Source organism: Homarus americanus, unplaced genomic scaffold (genome assembly GCF_018991925.1).
Source record: "Homarus americanus isolate GMGI-L3 unplaced genomic scaffold, GMGI_Hamer_2.0 scaffold26351, whole genome shotgun sequence".
Classification (NCBI taxonomy): Eukaryota; Metazoa; Arthropoda; class Malacostraca; order Decapoda; family Nephropidae; genus Homarus; species Homarus americanus.
Window position 1 is genome coordinate 3,408,691 of NW_024724368.1, and position 20,202 is coordinate 3,428,892.

Sequence of the window (20,202 nt, forward strand, 5' to 3'; positions counted from 1 at the left end):
CTCTTCACCTGTAACCCTCTCTAAATTGTAGACTCTTTACCTGTAAATCAATCTAAACTGTAGACTCCACCTGTAACCCAATCTAAAACTGTAGACTCCACCTGTAACCCTCTCTAAACTGTAGACTCTTCACCTGTAAACTATACTCCTTCAAGTAAACCTCCTTACATAACTCCTCACCCCTGTAAGACTCCCGAACGCCTGTAGGTCACTTTCAGTCAATGTAAATAACTTTCAATCACTGGAGGTCACTTTCAGTCACTGTAGGTCACTTTCAGTCACTGTAGGTCACTTTCAGTCACTGTAAATCACTTTGTCACTGTAAATCACTTTCAATCACTGTAGGTCACTTTCAGTCACTGTAAATAGCTTTAAATCACTGTAGGTCACTTTCAGTCACTGTAAATCACTTTCAGTCACTGTAAATCACTTTCAATCACTGTAGGTCACTTTCAGTGACTGTAAATCACTTTCAGTCACTGTAAATCACTTTCAGTAACTGTAAATCACTGTAGGTCACTATCAGTCACTGTAAATCACTATAAAGTAAATCTAATACACATGTTCGATAATAAACAAAGGCATAAAAAATAAGACAAATACCTAAAGCTCCACGGACACCTGTAAACACCTACCAGAGAGAGCTTTAGTACATGTAAGACAAGAGCTGGCGTCATAAAAAAGAGGAGACAGGTGTGGGCAGACAACACCATCACCACCTGTTGTACTCATCACGACTATTACTACTAGACTGAGCTGCTCTCTCTCTCTCTCTCTCTCTCTCTCTCTCTCTCTCCAGCGTTGTCACCTGTGGTCATGTTAAGTTCAGTGTGCTGTATCATGCTAAGTCATTTGTCTTATCCTGTTGTCAAAGGTTGGATTGAGGACACGCAAAGGCAGGATAGAGGACACGCAAGGGCAGGATAAAGGATACGCAAGGGCAGGATAAAGGATACGCAAGGGCAGGATGAAGGATACGCAAAGGCAGGATAGAGCACACGCAAGGGCAGGATGAAGGATACGCAAGGGCAGGATGAAGGATACGCAAAGGCAGGATTGAGGACACGCAAGGGCAGGATGAAGGATACGCAAGGGCAGGATGAAGGATACGCAAAGGCAGGAGTGATACAGGATAGAAAACAAACGATAAAAAAGGTGAAAAAAATAAGAAAAAAGATGAAATATCAAGAAACAAATAAAATGCGATTAAAGAAGATAAGAAAATATTGACTAAAGGTGAAATGACCCCTGACCTGTCATCAATATGGGTCACGTGTGAATATTCCTGACAGTAATTATTACGTCATAGTGTAGTGACCTTTTCTCGGTGATCTTGACCTTGAACTTAGTGACAGCGCCTGACACATCTGACGACTAACACAGCTGACAACGCCTGACGAAGACCCCAGAGATCGTGACGTAACAAACACAGACACCAAAATATTAAGTAATTTTCGCGCGGGGATAAGAATCAACTTGACCATTTGTGTCCGTTATCATCACTCGCCCGACACACCAAGACTCCGGGTTAACGTCACCGTGAAAACAAAACAAAAAAATATCACATTCTTCCAGTGTTGACATACGAGGCTAAAAGATGGTTCCTGCCAGCATACTCCTTACCTGTGTAATGTTTTATCCTTAAATACTGCTGTCTACCCCTCCTCCTCCTCCCTCTTCAACTCTCGCCCCTGGCCCCTCTCTCCCCGCCCTCTGCTGCAGTTTTCAATCGCATGATGTATCACCCTGTGTGCCGCCGGCCGCCACCACTATTATCACACTAGCCTCGTATCTCTGCCCTGATGAAACACCACCATTAATAACCCCTGCACATAGTTGCCTCTGCCCCCACGCTCCACCAATCAACACACAGCTACAACACCCAGTCGACCAATAGGATGCCTGCGGTATAGCAAGAGCACTTCTTCGGCTGTCGACCGCAGATATTAGCGTCGAGATAAGCGGATAGCTCGCCAGACAAATGGCCTAGACACTGCTTGAATATATTTACATAATGTGGGACTCTCCTATGGCTCATTACCAGAAGACTGTCGCACATATTACCTAAAGAAATAACCCCACCGCACTACATCATTTATTAAACGTCTCGTATATATTTAAATATCTAATTAAGCACCTGCAGGGCTTGAAGGACTGGAGCTTATCGTATAAAAGTTATCGTCTTCTAAAAGTGTCATAAAGAGACATGACTTTATAGTGGCGAGGCTGTACACGTGAACCTGGATGTGTTATATCAACCTAATAATTGTCGGTACAAGACACGTTATCAGAGACTCGCCTGATTTACGTTTATTACTTAACCTTTTGCTGTCGTCATTAATGTAAAGGTTAACCATAAACTTACCATGGAAAAAAATCCTCCAGTATTTCTGCAATTCAACAGCCTTCTTTATATAATAACCTAACCAAAGTAACACTGTCCATATTCTAAGACAATACTAATAATAGTCAAGAAGTTTATGAGAAATGGTTCTTAAAAAAACAAAATTATTATTAACATCTACGAATCTTCACGTCAGCCGCTACAATGGTCAATCAGAACCCTTCGTCAGCAGCTACAACACCAACCAGAACCCTTCGTCAGCAGCTACATCACCAATCAGAACCCTTCGTCAGCAGCTACAACACCAATCAGAACCCTTCACGTCAGCTGCTATACAACACCTCCACTGGGAATGTCGCTCCAGCGTTCACTTCACTCTGCCACAGGGACGTAAACCTCCACATAAGACACACTCGGTGATACTGCTAGTCAGGGCTGAAGACCAACAACAAACAAACTTAAGAGAGACAAAGCCAGGAGTTATAAGCCGAGATACAAGTGTCCACCGCAGTCAACAAGTGGTGGTGGTGCCTGTGTCAGGTGTCAGTGACTGTGGCACGGGTTATGGAAACTTGCGTCACGTCAACACACAGTAAGCTCCCACCAGGGTGTTGTAAAGCCACACACACACCAGAACATCCTGTTTATGTGTCTTCCTAACATGATCTACATCACCAGGAAAAAAATACGTTAATGTTTCTAAATTTCCTCGCGTTCCATCACGTTTCTTGACAACCGTTTACACAACTACTCCCCATCTATAATTATTTGATGATTCGTGATGCTATAATGTTATGATATATGATGCTAACGAGCCCGGATGTTCAGGTAAAATGCCATCATCGAACATTGTTATGACGGGAACGGTACTGAACATGTGAATATAATACTGTATACCCCAGCCCGGCGGTCAGGCCAGCGCGGCCATTGATCCAGTCAGTTGTCTTTCAAACACTGCTGGACACATTTAATTTACAAAGCCTAAAGTGAGTATTGTCTCCAGATGAGGTAGGAAAGCCACATTAATATTTATCAATTTTACGAACAGCATGTAAAAAAAATCCTTAACACCAAGCGGGTCTGAGCTACTGAAAATATCAATACACACACTGCTGCTCGGTACACTTCTTATCCCTAACGTATCACTCGAAAATCAGATATTCCTCCTCCAGAGAATTTTACCAACAAAAACACAGTCGGTGAAAAGTGCGATTGTGAAACCTACAGGTCTTCCCCCCCATCACCCTGGTCTATACATTAAAACAATTACTTTCAAGGTAAATCTGGTAACCTAGAATATTTACATTTAATAATCCCATTTTAGGTAGAAGTTATCATTTGTTTTCTTTACACAAACACAGTTACTATACCGATAAAACCGCCAATATATTCTGTCCACAGGTTGAAACTGTTAACTTGCCTATACCCGAACAATAAAAAACCTGTCAATCTTCTCTTAGCAAATAAAAAAAAAACCACTTCTTAGGTAAAATTAGGAACCTGTCCACCGTGTAGAAAATTAAACCTTTTCCTAACATGGCAACACGGCGTCCTGAGAGATGCGTGTGAGGAGGACTGGCCACACATCAACGTCTATGTTAATGTTTCCGTCTTTTGAACTGTGGTCGATGTCACAAGTTTTGAAAGATGTTCTCGTTTTAATGTGTACCGCTTGTCGCATATCAATCTTTCCCTACTGATACTGAAATTGATCTTGGAGCTTAAAATCATCAACTGTAAATTATTCTAATATAAACAGTCCATTACCAAGTAGGTGAATTAAAAAAAAAAACTTGAAAATTAACGACACAATTACTTTTACGTGTTAAAAAACATCTTTAGAATTCGTGATATTGAGGACTTATCGCAACACACCATTAACTTCATCACTAAATAGCTACTGTAGATAGATATTTACTTTAACACTGTAACTTATCCTACTGAGAGGCTCCTCAATATACATACGTCCTTCACACGCTATAAAGGCTTTTGGCAGGAATGAATCGCTATGAACTGTTTGAAATCCTATTCAACAGACTGATGCTAATACACACAGCCAACCTCTTAAATTCCTTGGTACGTTGCTGGAGGGTTGACTGTGGAGGAGAGGAGGGGGAGGGGGAGGGGTGATACTGCTGCAGACGGTCGAGGACCCAGTGGTGGCTTATGGCTTAGTAATGCTGACATTGAAAATCTAAATGTATGACCCAGGTAAAGCGAATTTTGAAAGCGGCTAAGTGAATTACCGATATAACAACCTTTGCCATGCTTATGAGACGATGCCGAATATTTGTTTGTCTTGTATATGCTCAATAACAGCTGTCCAACACACGCCATGTACTTATCGCTAAATGTGATATTATTTCAACAGTTAAAGCAGAACATGTTTCCCACCAAAGATTTCCGAGACTAAGAACAACAGTCAGTAAAGCTTGATCGCTATCCCCTCACCTTGGATAAGTTGTGTAAAATAATGAACAATCTGACATTGTGGTCGTCTATAGACTCTATACCATCTATTGCCCACTTATGTAACACACACACACTCTTAAGAGTAAGATAGTGTCATTTACACCACTATTACACCCTGAGGAATAGCACTTCAATAACCTTCAAACTAAAGAGCAAAATGTATTGATAAGAAAAAGCTCACCGTACAGTTAAATATTAACGGACAACATGCAGAAGCGTCTCACCGTGACTTCGTTGTTTGTAACTCTTGGGTAAACTGAGGACCACTTGTTTACAGAAGATGGCAGGACAAGTCATGCGTGCCTTGGCCCCTAATCGTGCCTGAGTAGTGTTTACATACGTGTTTGTTCTGACAGTGGGTGGCGTGACTGGGTTGTGTTGACTACGAAGCTTGCAGATGACAGCTATAGTATGTTAAGGTCGCACTGAATCATATAGTCACACTGCGATTTTATCATCATATACCTTGTAAGTATATGAACTTAAAAAATATATATTCCAATATTATTCTCGTATATAATTCATACTTTTGTGTATAAATAAGAACACTATATACATAATCGTTGACGTAACACAATTACACAACCCGTATACAATAAACGTGTCGCCATTGCTTTCTGGGAAGGATTTTTTATAACATACTAAATTCTACATTAAAACATGGATGTGAGCAACAATGAATCGCTTACTAACGAGGAAACAGGTGATGTAAGCAGATACTGATGGTTTAGTGGAAGGATAATGTAATAGAAAGAAGCGAGCTAGACCATGGATTGGTAACATGAGACACGCGCCTAGTGACTTCAACAGGGAAAGAAGGAACGTTTGTATTAATTCTTCGCGTGTGTGTGTGTGTGTGTGTGTGTGCTTGTTGTAAAATTTAAGCCTTAAAACCCATCAAAATATTTGCGACGATAATTTTTTGTTATTCCACATGTTCAAAAATTTACATTATCTGAATTAAAACATTCTCCGTTATCTCAAACCAAACTTAATTTACGTCACGTTAGATTAGCTTAAATTTGGTTAGGTTAGATTAGCTTAAAATTGGTTAGGTTAGATTAGTTTAAATTTGGTGAGTATTGGTTCTTTTAATTTAGTCCTTATACAGATCAGTTAAAATAGGTTGGAATTATAACCATTTCGTAAACTTGCGCCCACAATACCCCCCCCCTGTACATCCCGGTAATGTCGTGTTGCTTCGGTTATGTTGCAGGCTTTAACTCCATGCACCCTTACCAACTTAGTTTCTACTCTCTAGTTTAATATTTTTGCTACTAGGCTTTTATCATCGTTGTTAGGGTATAAACGCTGTTTCTAAGTGACGCATTAAGTCATGGATTAGTTAGAGTACTGCCGTCAAGTTATTAAATCAGAAATACTGTTGTCAAGTTAATAATATCTCTGCCGCTGTCAAGATTCAAACTACCTTCTGAGTTAATATCATTGGTCTTGATTTACCATCGTCAGTATTTCAGTTGCCGGTATCTGGTGCTAAATAATACCTTCGCTCGGTATTTATAAGTGCACGCACACCTGAGCAGTACTTTCGATGAGCACCCCAGCACCAGCCCCGGCCTCTCCAAGCCAGTTAAAGGTTAGATTAGGTTAAGATAAGACTTTCGGGACATAAGCTTTGTTGCTAGGTTAAGGTTAGGTTAACGGTGGTTGTTTTATCTCGAGGTTGTTAAAACAACTCTGATAATGGTAAACTCGGTTCCTCTCTACGATACTGTCACTATCACCAGATGACCCAAGTTTTTACTACCTTGCATACACACACTGCTCAGTTGAAGATGTTGCTAGGCTCCGCTCTATCAACCTGTTCCTCTTCCCCTACTTCCACGAGACTATAAAATTCTAAATTTTCTCCCGAGTACATAGTTTGACTTGGTTTTTAGTCATCGTTATCTATAAAACTTAATAGTTAACTGAAAAAAGGAAATGTATACTTGGAGAGTTCCTTGTTAGGTTACATCACAGGTTACCGCCTTTCATAAACTTGCAGGATAAACACTTGAGATTGAATCGCCACACCTGCGTCAATTCTTCGTGGAGGAGATGACGTTAGCACGATGGAGGCGGCGGCAGAGGTCGTGTGTTGTGTCTCCAATTGTTGCTACGCGCGTCTCTAGCACCCTGTGTAACCCAGGCAGCTTAGCGGCTTGGGAAAGTTTTTCTCCTGCATCAACAGCGTCAACGACACGACCGTCGCCGCCCGGAGCGTGTTGGTGTTGATACCCAGCCAGACGTCCGGGCGACACGAGCCCATAAGAAACTTGTTAACATTGATTCTGCTTTTGGAACTTTTTATTCCCTGCTCAAGCTTAACAGTTCCCGTGTTGTATTACCGCTGCAGACTTATCTTTAATGTTCGCGTAAGTGACGGTGATGGTGCGCACCGGTCCAAATTCTTCTTCCAGTTTTATAAATGAAGGTGACGAGTTGCCTTAAATATTCAGAGCTATTGAGATAAGCAATCGGCGGTGTTGTTGGTTGTGGGACACTTACAGCCTATAATGAACGTGATATAAGACGGTAAATAACCCTCAAAGTCATGCACTCTGTCGCCTTCAGCAGTAAAATAAATCAGTAGAAAGCAATTAAGGGCTCCGGTACGTGGCTCCAACCCCACAATCAAGTGTCTGGTGACGTGGCAGGAACGAACTTGATACAGTTATTATTAGTGTTATTTTCCATGACACGTCGGCAAGGGCGCTGCTGCTGTCGTCAGTTGCTGGCTGGCTTGGCTCGAGAGGTCTGTACACAAGGTCGCTGTCAGATACACTCACGCACATAATGACCAGATGCCCATACACGTAAACATGAATATACACACAGTCATTGCCAGATACCGACAACGAAAAGTACGAGAATATTATAAGGAAAAATAAATTACATAAAGAAACAAATGACAAACGGATGGTAGAATATTATAATGAAAAAATAAATGACATGAGAAAATAAATGACAAACGGATGGTGCAAGATTATAAGGAAATAAATAAATGACAAACGGATGATACAAGATTTAAGGACAAAATTAAATGATATGAAAAAACAAATGACAAACGGATGTAGAGTGGATACAATAGGTTGTCACAAGGACTTTGAGAAAATAAAAAGAGAACTGAGTAGAAGAGAAAACAAAGAGAACAAATGTCAAGAACAGATAAGAAGGAACGGGGAGGTATAATGTAGGAGATAAATCTTAAAAGAGAGATGGAGAGAATGTTTTGAGAAATATGTACACGCGTGCATTAAAGTGTGTGTGTGAGCAGATGACAATCATGGGTCGCTGGATAAGTCTTCAAATCTGAGTCAATATTAAGATAGCTTAGTACCCACAACACTGGCCAGTCGAGACGCCAACCCTGGCACCACACACTGTTCACTAAAACAATCATAACACGAAGCTGAATCAATGTGTATTAGAAATGTCATGGTGTAAACTAAATGCAATCCACCTATTTATTAACATATCGACAATTACGTGCAATAATATGCTCCTAAGCAGACGTAACTAAACCTAACCTAACTTAACTCGGCTTAGCAAAACATACCCACACTAACCTAACCTACCCCCATCCTCGCTGCCATTGTAACACGAACTATAGTTACAATGTAGAAGCCTTAGTATACAAGGCTGTTGGTGTTGTCGGATCATCAGTGTAAGGAGCGCCACGTGTCTCGAGGATAATCGTCTAAGTCTCACAATACAAAAGACTTTATTAAATTTTGTTAGGTTACGTTACGATGGATTGGGTTGGGTTAAGTTACGTTACGTTAAGTGTATATGCACAAATTCCTGCATCTACAATATATACATACAGTACATTCATGTTTACGTATATACTGTATAGAAGTCGAACTAATCATCAAGCCTTCCGTTTGGGCATCCGTGATACTCAGAGCCAAGCGTGAAAGAGTTGATGTTACTCTAAATTTGCAAAACGTCACGTTGAATACAGATTTAAGGTACACATTTTACTGGGAGAGAGAGAGAGAGAGAGAGAGAGAGAGAGAGAGAGAGAGAGAGAGAGAGTGGAGGTAGCTACAATCAAGGGTCTTAGCTGCAGTGGTGGTGAAGTACTGTCCACACTTGACAGGTGAGAGCGAGGCAGCCCAACGCAGGGTATAAGAGACCACTTGTAACTGGACAAAAGATTCTTCCTCGGCGTCAACACTCAAGGCGACGTTTGTTTCAGCTGCTCTCGTGTCAAATCAACAGTAGGAGTGAGCGGCTGTTGATTGAAGAACAGTAAGAGGGAGATAACACCACACTCACTGCTCTTGCTGAGGAGTAAGTCTTAAAGTGAACCACGAGTTTGAATCATTGGTTCGTTAATGTTTCGCATGACTATGAATCAAAGAATGTATCTAGTTATGGTAGTAGAATCCCAGTTTAACATTAGCCTCCGTTATTCTATTGGTATTTAAGTGAGCTACGTATATACGAGTTCTTGTACCTCCTCAGACAAGGTAAATATTAACGTACGATACTTTAAGAATCGGGTACAAAAGCCACAATATGGGAGGGAGATGTGAGGTGTGCTGGGGGATGATTCAATACTCAACAGTAGCCCGTCCTCCATACACTCTCTTCCTTCATCATTCCTTCTTTTTCCTTCATAATTCCTTCTTCTTCCTTCATTCCTTCTTCCTTCATCATTCCTTCTTCCTTCATAATTCCTTCTTCGTCCTTCATAATTCCTTCTTCCTTCATCATTCCTTCTTCTTCCTTCATCATTCCTTCTTCTTCCTTCATCATTCCTTTATCTCTTCTTCGTCATCTTTCTGTCCCTCTATCGTTCCCGTTTCTATTCACTCTCAGGTCAATGTATGAAGATCATAAAGACACTTGAAACCAATGCTGCGACTGATGCATCATAATATTGCCCTGTTTCCCGCCACGAACTACACTTTGTCATCATGATCCTACGCCTCCCCACCTTATCCAGATGATATTGATGCCTGGTGTAGTACTAAATCAAGAATACGTGCTTAAAGACCTCAGTTGTTGAAACGCAGTAATACACAGAAACACACCCCCCCCCCCCTCTCTCGGTCTACTATGAGGGAAAATCTTACCAACACACTGTAAGAGATACAACCTCTATAATGGCGCATATAACGAGGGAGACTCCTTTCATGCGGTCTATGTATCAAGAAGTGACACAATTTCCTCAGTACTAGACTCAAGACCACACACCATCTGTATACATAAAGGTCAAGGCAGTAGAGCAGCTGTTATAGTGCCAAGGTCTGACACCCTCCATGTAAGTGTTCTGGCACCGAAACACACACAGACAGACACATGAGACCAGATGAACCTATACCTAACTTGAACCATAATTTTGGACCAACCGCTGAGGAGTACCATAGGGGGATAGAGGAGTACCATAGAGGGAGATACCATAGGGGGGGGGATAGAGGAGTACCATAGGGGGAGAGAGGAGTACCATAGGGGGATAGAGGAGTACCATAGGGGGATAGAGGAGTACCATAGGGGGATAGAGGAGTACCACAGGGGGAGGGGTGGGGGGCAATGGTGATCCTCGACTTACTATTACCACTGGAAGGATTAAGTTATATCTTGCTTTACGCTATAACTCCCCCCCCCCGGCTTCTTCTTTATCACCAACACCACCATCACCATCACCACCACCATCACCACCATCACCACCAGCACCATCATCACCACCATCACCATCACCACCAGCACCATCATCATCACCACCATCACCAGCATCACCAGCACCATCATCACCACCACCAGCATCATCATCACCAGCATCATCATCATCACCAGCATTATCATCACCACTTGTATCATTCCACTGTTGTATAAAACCCTCGCCCATCTACTATCATCTCCCTATCAACTGAAGGCTTTCCCCCCAAACTCCCTAAATTCGTTTGTCCAATCTAATAGTTCCTCTTCACATTCGATCAGGAAGTTAGGTGATACTGGGAATGTAGAATTTCCTTCATGCCTACAAAGACTTTCTCTACTAGACCAAGTTTATGGGCCATTCATCTTCCCGTAAACCAACAAACAATAGTCAAGAGGCTAATGACCTGCCACTACAGCTGAGACCACTGACCCTCCACACATACAGTACAACAACACCCACCACACAAGATAACTCTATCAAGGTATTTTTCACATAACACAAGATAATATACATTATACCATTAAATACCAAGTGAAAATAACTTAACCCAATTACTATTAAAGGTTAAGTCATAAATAAAGGTTCCCGCTGTTAATAATTTACCGACTCATCAAATTATATATATTATATCAATTAACTCAGTCATCCTGTTTCGCCACTATACATTTTTTGTTTAAGTTACGGTCAAGACGCCGGGATGATCCTTCGAGAGGTGTATAAACACAGGGTACACAGCAGATAGCTCTCCCCCGTGTTAAGCCCAACTGGTGGGAACAGAAGCGGCCGTCTCCTCCATCACAGTACCTGTCTGTCTGTCTCCCAGGTGCCGCGACTACTCCTGCGTCATGATCCTCACCACGCTCACCTCCCCACCAGGATGTTTACCAGGAACTTGACAAACCTCCACAAGTGAAGACACCGGCAGATACATGGAAAGACATACAGACTGACAGAAATGGACAAGACTGAATCTGCTCCTACCAGTACTAAACTGTCAACCTTAACCACAACGAACGCCTAAAACAACACAATCGAATACAATAACAATCCTGACACTCAGAGATGCGGTACCTGCTGGTCTCCGCCGGCCAACTACGAAGATCCTATCGACATTATCTGATCTGTGTGTGACCTGTGGCTTTGTGTCTCGTTCAGATAATGGAGAACTTTCAGGTGACCCTCACAGCGAGAGAAGATAGAGAGGGGGGGGAGAGAGGGGGGGGGGAGAGAGAGGGTTGATGGCTTATAAGAACCACACAGACGACACATGAAAGAACAATGCTGAGCTGAAACCAGTTTATAAGAGTCGACATCAACCAGCAATCGTTATGAAAGAGTGATACCTGTCCATCTTGTTCATACACCTTGCTATACATAAGGCCGTCGTGTTGGCCCAAGGTGACTACATGACAATGTGACAACTTAAACTCGTGTGGTGGTAGCGGAGGTTGGTAGGGTGGTGGTAGAGCGGGGAGTGGCAGGGTGGTAGGAGAGGGCAGGCCAGGCCAGGGTGGGGTAGCCTGATCAAAGACACCGATGGTCGAGTCTGGAAGCTGCAATACAAGGCTTCCGCGCGTCTCCCCCCCCCCCACACACACACCCTTCCCCTCCATTGTCACACTCACGCACTCTGTAACATCTATTACTCAGGGTCTTTAATTTTTCAGGACAATTTTAAATACAAAGTACCGAACTTCTTTCTATTGACGTAAACTTGTATTTGAAAGATGTAATTACCTCAAAAATAAAATATTAGTGGGAAAGTTTTTTTACGGATCTCACCTTGAAGAGGAATTTACTTAGGAAGAGAAAGTGTAAAAACCTAAAGAAATTGAATTACATGTGAATGCTTACGGCTTATCGCACTGTGTGACGGGGCCATGTGACGGGGCCGTATGAAAGGGACCTTGTGACGGGGACCTTGTGACGGCTGAACTATTTGCCCTTTATAGGCGTTAGCGACGGTCATGTCCACCACTACCTCCGCTATCACCACCATCACTATCACCACCATCACTATCACCACCATCATCATTATCACCATCACCATCATTATCACCATCACCATCATTATCACCATCACTATCACCACCATCACTATCACCACCATCATCACCATCATCATCATTATGACCATCACATCACCACCATCATCATTATCACCATCATCATCATTATCATCATTATCACCACCATCATCATTATCACCATCATCATCATTATCACCATCATCATCATTATCACCACCATCATCATTATGACCACCATCATTATCACCATCATCATCATTATGACCATCATCACTATCACCACCACCATCATTATCACCATCATCATCATTATCACCACCATCACTATCACCACCATAATCATTATCACCATCATCATCATTATCACCACCATCATCATTATCACCACCATCATCATTATCACCATCATCATCATTATCACCATCACCATCATTATCACCACCATCATCATCATCACCACTACCACCACCATTACTACCACTATCACTAACTGCTCTGTGCGCTGGCTTGCTGCTGTGAGCTCTATGCTGCATGACAGTAAGGACCAGTTTTCGTGGTACTGTATTTATAGTCAGACAGAGAGGGAGGAAGAGACGCTGGGGAGAGGAGGAAAGGGTGGGGAGAGGAGGAAGAGAGGGAAGGGTAGGAGGAAAAGAGTGAGGAAAGGGAGGAAGAAGGGGTGGGAAGAAGAAAGGGGAAGGAGCGAGAGAAGGAAGGAAAGGAGGAACGAAAGGATAGGAAGAAGGAAAGAGGAAGTTTGAATGTAAAGGATGAATCCGGAAGTGTTGGCAGGGAGCAGTGTGTCAAGGTGAAGTGCTCCGGAACTTCCAGTGCTTCACACACGCACACACATACACACGAGAGCGCCTGTGTTCATGTGTACAAGCACTTGAATCTAAACATTTTGACACGCACACGTACATACATACACAAAAATTTTCAAATAAGAACAACTACTGAAATAACACGAACTATAGGATAAGTTAGGTAAGGTTAGGTTAGGTTACTCATGTACGCCGCTAACACTATGTATACCTGTGTCCTGAAGGTGTACAGTTAACACCACAACTGTACACACGTGTTGCCAGAGTCACTAAGACAACAAGACAAGACGTGACGTTGCAACAATGTATTCTGACGCCTTGTGAGCATTTACCTGTGAGTAGGACACATACCTATGTATCCTTGGGCTCATGGTTAGGGTGTACCGTCTGTGTGTTCGTGTGTGTACCGTTTGTGTGTACCATTTGTAACTTATTGTGTACCATATGTAACTTACTGTGTACCATCTGTGTGTTAGTATGTTTTCCCAGCACTGTTCATAATTTGTTTTAGGTGACTATGTTAGTAAGTTAGCTGCAACATATCCTCTCGTCCCTGGCGCGCGTGTGTGTGTTCCTTGCATGGTGGTGACTAAAGTGCTACTCAGCCTTGAATAATCCCTGGCCTTCCACCACTCAACCTTGTATTTCCCTCTATTTAGCTCCTCCCTGAAGTGGACAATAGGCCAGTTTTAGCACAGCACATGAGTCAGGTGTTATGTAGAAATATTCAAGAAACAGCAATTACTCCCTTAGTCCACGTATGTATACTTAACAAGATGCCCTTCACATACATCTACAAATAATCAGCAACAGTTCACAAAAAAATGCAAAGGTTTAATAAAAAAAAAGGATATACCAAGACAACACAGACACCCACGCGATCACGAGCGAGTCAAAGCTGCTTCCATGTGCATCAAAACAGTTCAGTACGTCGATTAAAAACATCAGTATTGACCCCCCCAAAAAAAACAGTGAGATAGCCGACTAATGCGATGCGCCAATATTATTTACCTCGAAAGGTTGTAACAATTCTATCCTCAACATAAATAAAATATACCGGGTTTATAAATGAATCAATCTGCTAATGGCGTCACCCCCTCATAATTTCAGGACAACGCATGATGGTATGAGTCCGCTTTATACATGACAAATATGAATGTGTACAAAATGCCGGAAGTTCACAACTAATATAGACCACTGATGGCTTCATGTGACTCCTCCTGCCACGGCTGACCATAGCCTCTTGAAATATTTATCGATTCAAACTTTAAAATGGAATAAATGATTGTCCCAGGGCGTTTACAAAGGCGGGAGACCGGTAGTTACTGTTCGGTGGTAAACCTGGTCGTTTAGGCAGTAAAAGTTTAACTACAGTGCCGACCAACCACACAACCACACTATAAAACGTATACTTTCTTTTAAATTAACTTATAATTCGTTTACGGGAGAAAATAATATATACTCACTATTTTACGGTATAAACTTCCAACGGCTTTAAACGTCATACGGCCGAACATGATCACTGTCAAAATTTGCCCCGAACTGTCAATATTATTCATCAAAAGACATAAGTGAATACTGTATACTGCCTCACTCATCGCATTCCCTTATTATAATTATTCCAGAAGAAATCAATTAAAATACTGAAGGTTTATATAATGTTATCTCAACTTATCTGTGTATGTGAACATGTAAATTAGCATAACAAGTGGTAGTGTAAATAATGATAACGGCGCCAAGCAGTCACTCACGCGCGCCAAATTTAAAACCCACTTGGGCACTCAACTACGTAAGCTTCCTGGTACATAATGTTTCTGTAATTTTAGACAGAATGGAAGAATATTTTTTAACGTTAAATCGGTGTAGCTAGTTTATGGTATTGGACATTGACAAGGTTTTTTAAATGTTTTAAATCGGTGTAGCTAGTTTATGGTATTGGACATTGACAAGGTTAATGTTTCACTTGATAAACCTCTATGTAAGTTTCTCGATAATGTACTGTACTGTAAGTAGATAATGTTCACACACACACACAGAACAGTCAATAACGATTTAAAGCATAACGATTAGTTCATATGCATATATTAACTGTAGACGGATAATATCAAAACAAACCAACGAAATTTGTCTCACTGATCGATCTATCCTCACTCGTACGGAACCAGCCTAACTGAGAGGGACAAGGGGGGGGGGCGGGTACTCTGTTTTGTTCACTAGGGACGGTCGTTTAGCCTGTAAGACGTTTAAGCCACTACAAGAGCTGCCTAAACAACCATTTTTCGAGGTGTATGGCTGTTTTATACACTTGTCGCAATACCGTGTAGAATGAGAAACGTTCACACAAATAAAGGAATAAAGTATCCTCAACTAACGTAGCTAAAGTCTTCTACTGCCACAAACTTCACCTCACCTTCACACACGTACAGTACCTACCTTGTTGTTTGTTGGGAATGTGTTGGTGGTGGGGAATGGCGGAGGTGTTGGTGACTGCCAGAGCCGCCACCACCACCAGCGCCCACACGTTCATGGTGGTGCTGGTGAAGATCACACACACACACACACACGTCTCTCTGTACAACCAAGCTCACGATTTTCTGTTTAAACTGTCATTTTATTTCAAAGTTCGTAAGTTCGTAATCACCCTCAGAGAATGGTTACGGTATAAAGACTAATTTCCTCCGTAGGTGTTGTCTTCTTTGACCTGTCCCGAAATAACAGTTAGTGATGTTCCGTCTTCAAGTAACATAAATACCAGTTCACTATATCAACAAATTTCTTCCCTTAGTTTACTACACACAGTAAGTTTGTATAAAATGTTCAGTTTTTCTCACAAATTCATCGTAATTTTATTAAAAAACATTTGCTATTCATTTCCCCCCTTGTAAAAGTTTATCGAGTGTCTGTCTTGGTATCCTCCACCATCACCTCACAACAGTTTTAAAACCTTTGAGTCCTATTCACTGTCAGCTCTGAGGACTTGTTGAGTAGCGTCACTCTGGTCTTCTGAGTTACTCCACACACTGACTCGCCCTTGATACTTCTCATGTAATTTTTTCTAGTACCTTACGTCTCTTGATAATTCGCCTTCACGTCTTTTCAAAAACATTCACTAATCAGTTTTTACTACACAATATGTGGTTTAGAAACATGCCTCACTTTAAACTCGTCTTCTCAGGTTCATCACTACAGAGAAAATTTTCAGGTTGGTAAAATTCGGGGAGATGTCAGGTGGCGGCGTGACCCACCTGAGGCCACCAGTGAGCCAGCTGGTGGTTGACTGTTCTTGTCCGTCACGTGTTTACACCAACCCCTACTACCCTCACGTCGCTGTCTAAGTTTAGATCTCTTGTTTGTGCCCCTTTACGAGTTGCACTTTCCTTGAGTGGCTTTTTTCTTTTCGACGAAAAGGGCAAAATTCTAGCTTGTTTTAAATGTATTATTTTTATTTTTGTACTTATCAGTTTCTGATCATTTTTATCAAGAGAGAAACAAGGTTGAAGTTTAAACAGCCTAAGTAAGCGATGCAAACTATCGTTTCATCAATTTCTAAGGGGAAGGGAATTATGCAGCGTGTAAGCTCTCTGTGTTATTCTTAAAGCTTGAGAGCATGTTGGAATATCTTGTAGCATCAGAGGTGGGAGCAAGACAGTGAGGGTGTGGGTGCAGGACAGCGTGTGTTGTGGATGGAACCAAGAGTTCAGTCACGGCGCCTGACCAGCCTCGAAGCAGCGTTCCTTCTACCACCCTCGCCAATGAAACACTGACTCCACCAAAACACCAACTATTACTCACCCTGCTATGGTGGTGCAGAGTGCCAACACCTCACTTCTTCCTACCAGTTTATTTAATCGTATATTCTATCTAACTCTCTCACAATGCTTTATCTCTGTGAGTAATATGAATGTGTCTTATGCATTATGAAATATTCACTAGTTCAATATTGCATCGTTAAGAAAAATATCATTCTTGGGAACAAAATTTCGTCACGCGATTGCGTGCCCAACCACTCGCCAGACAGGAGGGAACCCCAGTCCAAGCAGCGACATCTATGGCCGGCGACCAGCAGCTGTGACGTCACCACAACGCCACGGATGAACAGTTCTCTGAGTGGTTAGTTAGAGAGGCCTCTTAGATGACGTCACAAAATAACAGGTATCACATTGGGTAAGTCGGGAGGCATCTTGGATGACGTACTGAATAACAGAGTTTCTGATTGGATATAAGATGAGGCATTCCTACGTCACAGATCACCCGATAATACAAACTTCCCGTGATCACACGTTAATCTTTATTGTCTGTAGTACACATTGGGGCCATCTTAGTGGTATCTTCCTGTAGTGTTAGTTCAAGTTACTGTCAATATTTATGTCTTCTAAGTTGTCTATATTACAGAAGGTGTTGGTTGAGTCTCGGGTACTCAAATTCGCCTGCCACACGCATTCAGACCATGCCACTGACACGCACCCACGCTGAGATACGCACACACACACTAACATAGGCATCATTAAGCATGAAGGTATCTGGAGATTTCCTTCTTCAAAACCACATTCAATATTCACTGGATAACTGTATATAGGAATGAGTTAATGAATGTGTGTTGACGGAGATAAATAATTAGAAGGCAGAGATGATGATTGAGAAGTGGATGGAGAGGAGAGGGTGTGATGGGGTTTAAGTGGTGAAAGGGTTAGATAGGTAGGTAGATGCTTATTCAGTGAAATTGTCACACAAGTTTTCATTGCTTCGCCATATACACCAGGCAGTGCTGGGTATACGTATAATGAACAGCTATGGTAAAAAAGAATTCGGCAGGCAGAGGTAGGTGGAGAATTGCAACGTAACAGAGAGATGGCGATTAAACGTCTGCGATTTTTCACACCACAAATTTACTGTTTTTAGTTGAATTAGAAGACAGGCGCTTACACCCCCTCTCTACCGAAGTCTTTGTGTCCATAACTGTACATAGATAAATAGACAGTGCTCGTATACAATGCAAACTTGGAAACAAAATTTCGCTCCCTCCCAAAATGAAGTAGTGACCCCAAATGAGATGCAAACCAGACGGTCGCGGCAGCAGGGTAAGTCATTTCAGAGACTCATTCCTGTGACTCACACGGGGGCAAACTTTTGCTCGCGACTAATGGTAAATCAGAATGGGTTGAACAATAAAATAAGATAATAGTTATGTAAGGAACCAGCGACTTGATGTAGACGTGAGGGATGGAGGAGAGGAATATGTGTTAGACTAATAAAGGTAAAGAAGATTTAGGTAAAGTGGAAGTAGAAAGATGGAGAGAGAGAGAGAGAGAGAGAGAGAGAGAGAGAGGGGGGGGGGGAAGACTGGTGTCGATGTGATGAGGGATCTGAAGTACACGTAGTTGAAGGCGAGGGCAGAGTTGAAAGTGTTTTGCCCTGTTCCCCTCTCTCCCCTCGAGGATGTTTACCCTGTGTAGTGCGCTGAAGAAGGGAAAGTACCAGGCAAGAAATTAAACTGCTCACCATCTCTCTCTCTTAATCCACCGTTATGACAGCCAGCCAGCGTTGTTCTCTCTACCTGCCTTTAGTGATATTATGTCTACGTTCCCTATAGCTCTCATGCTTATAGTTAAATATATTGTATTCCAGTGAACTCTTTTTTTCCACTCATCATTAAGATCTTTATAATAATATCATCTTCCCTTTTCGTCGTCTAGTACAGTTATACTATCTTGTTTTATAAGTGAAGCGCAAAATTCGGTATTAAGTTCACACTGATATGCTTCATCACGTTTGCAGTTATATAATGATTAATAAATATTCATCCTATTTGTGGAGTGCTTTCCCAGCCAATCATCTCGAACTACAATTCAATGTAGCACAGCCAGTCGATAACAAGCACATTAGGTATTCATTTCCCCGGCGTAGAACAGCTGCAAATGTATCAGGCGAGCCTCTCACACCGGTGTTTTCTCCGAGTAGTCAAGCGAGCGTCTGACGCCAGCCATCCCTCCAACCACCCTCACCATAAACAAATAGGTAAACAAGCAGAGCGGAAGAGGCTAATAAATACCTTAGCATTAAAAACAAATGATGATGACCTACTTGACCTCTACCTGATCCATGAGAGAGTCTGAGTCACGGGTGAAGGAAATTAGCAGATGGGAATCTTGACGTAAATAATGAAAAGGGTTCTTACCATCAGAATACCACGGAGACAAGGAACCATTGTTTTCTGGTCATATTTCTTGCACATTACTTTTCTTTATATTAGTTTTATATCGTTATCATTTTTTTCTCGTCTTTTCATTCCTTTCTTCTCGGACTTTCTTTGTGGTTACTGCCTGTCTGGCTGTGCACCTTCGTCCAGACACACTTAACAAAACTTCCTTGAATTTGGCCCAGCATCTCATACTGCAATGCCCCTCACACTGTCGCTGACCAATTCCACTTTTCTCAATTAAGCATAAAATACTTCCTTTACTTTCTGTTCCTTCAATTAACACTCTCCTTCTTGAAACATACACCTTCCTTTTCCTGTACACACAATTTATAACAAGTTTCCGATCATCTGATATGTAGTCAATCTGTGTTATTCCACAGAAACATAATAGTGACACGTCTACTGTATACTTAGTGGTCTCGGTAGGTCCTGTGCTTAAGGTCAATATTTACTCCTTCGCTGTTGTAGTTTACACGAAGGACTCAAGAGTTAACCCACATATATAATGTTTATGTGCGAGGGAATGGTGGCGCCAGGGTGGAGTCAGCCCACATTCTCAAAGGTTAGTATTGGTAGGGTAAATTTCACTCAATTGTGGAGACGTGAGAACACACGTAACCGAACTGCCTTAAGCTACGGTATAAAGACGGTAAGTA

At 41.9% G+C, this 20,202-nt stretch overlaps 1 protein-coding gene across 1 annotated transcript in view; it reads right to left on the reverse strand.

Annotated features, from left to right (window-relative positions):
• Positions 1 to 17,094, reverse strand: part of LOC121864164 (A disintegrin and metalloproteinase with thrombospondin motifs 7-like) — a 99,572-nt gene extending 82,478 nt beyond the window's left edge. Inside the window, exon 1 of the mRNA XM_042363147.1 lies at positions 15,781 to 17,094. Coding sequence (XP_042219081.1) covers positions 15,781 to 15,874 — 94 coding nt within the window. The 5' untranslated portion in view covers positions 15,875 to 17,094. The remainder of the gene's footprint in view (positions 1 to 15,780) is intronic.
• Between the last annotated feature and the right edge of the window lie 3,108 nt (positions 17,095 to 20,202).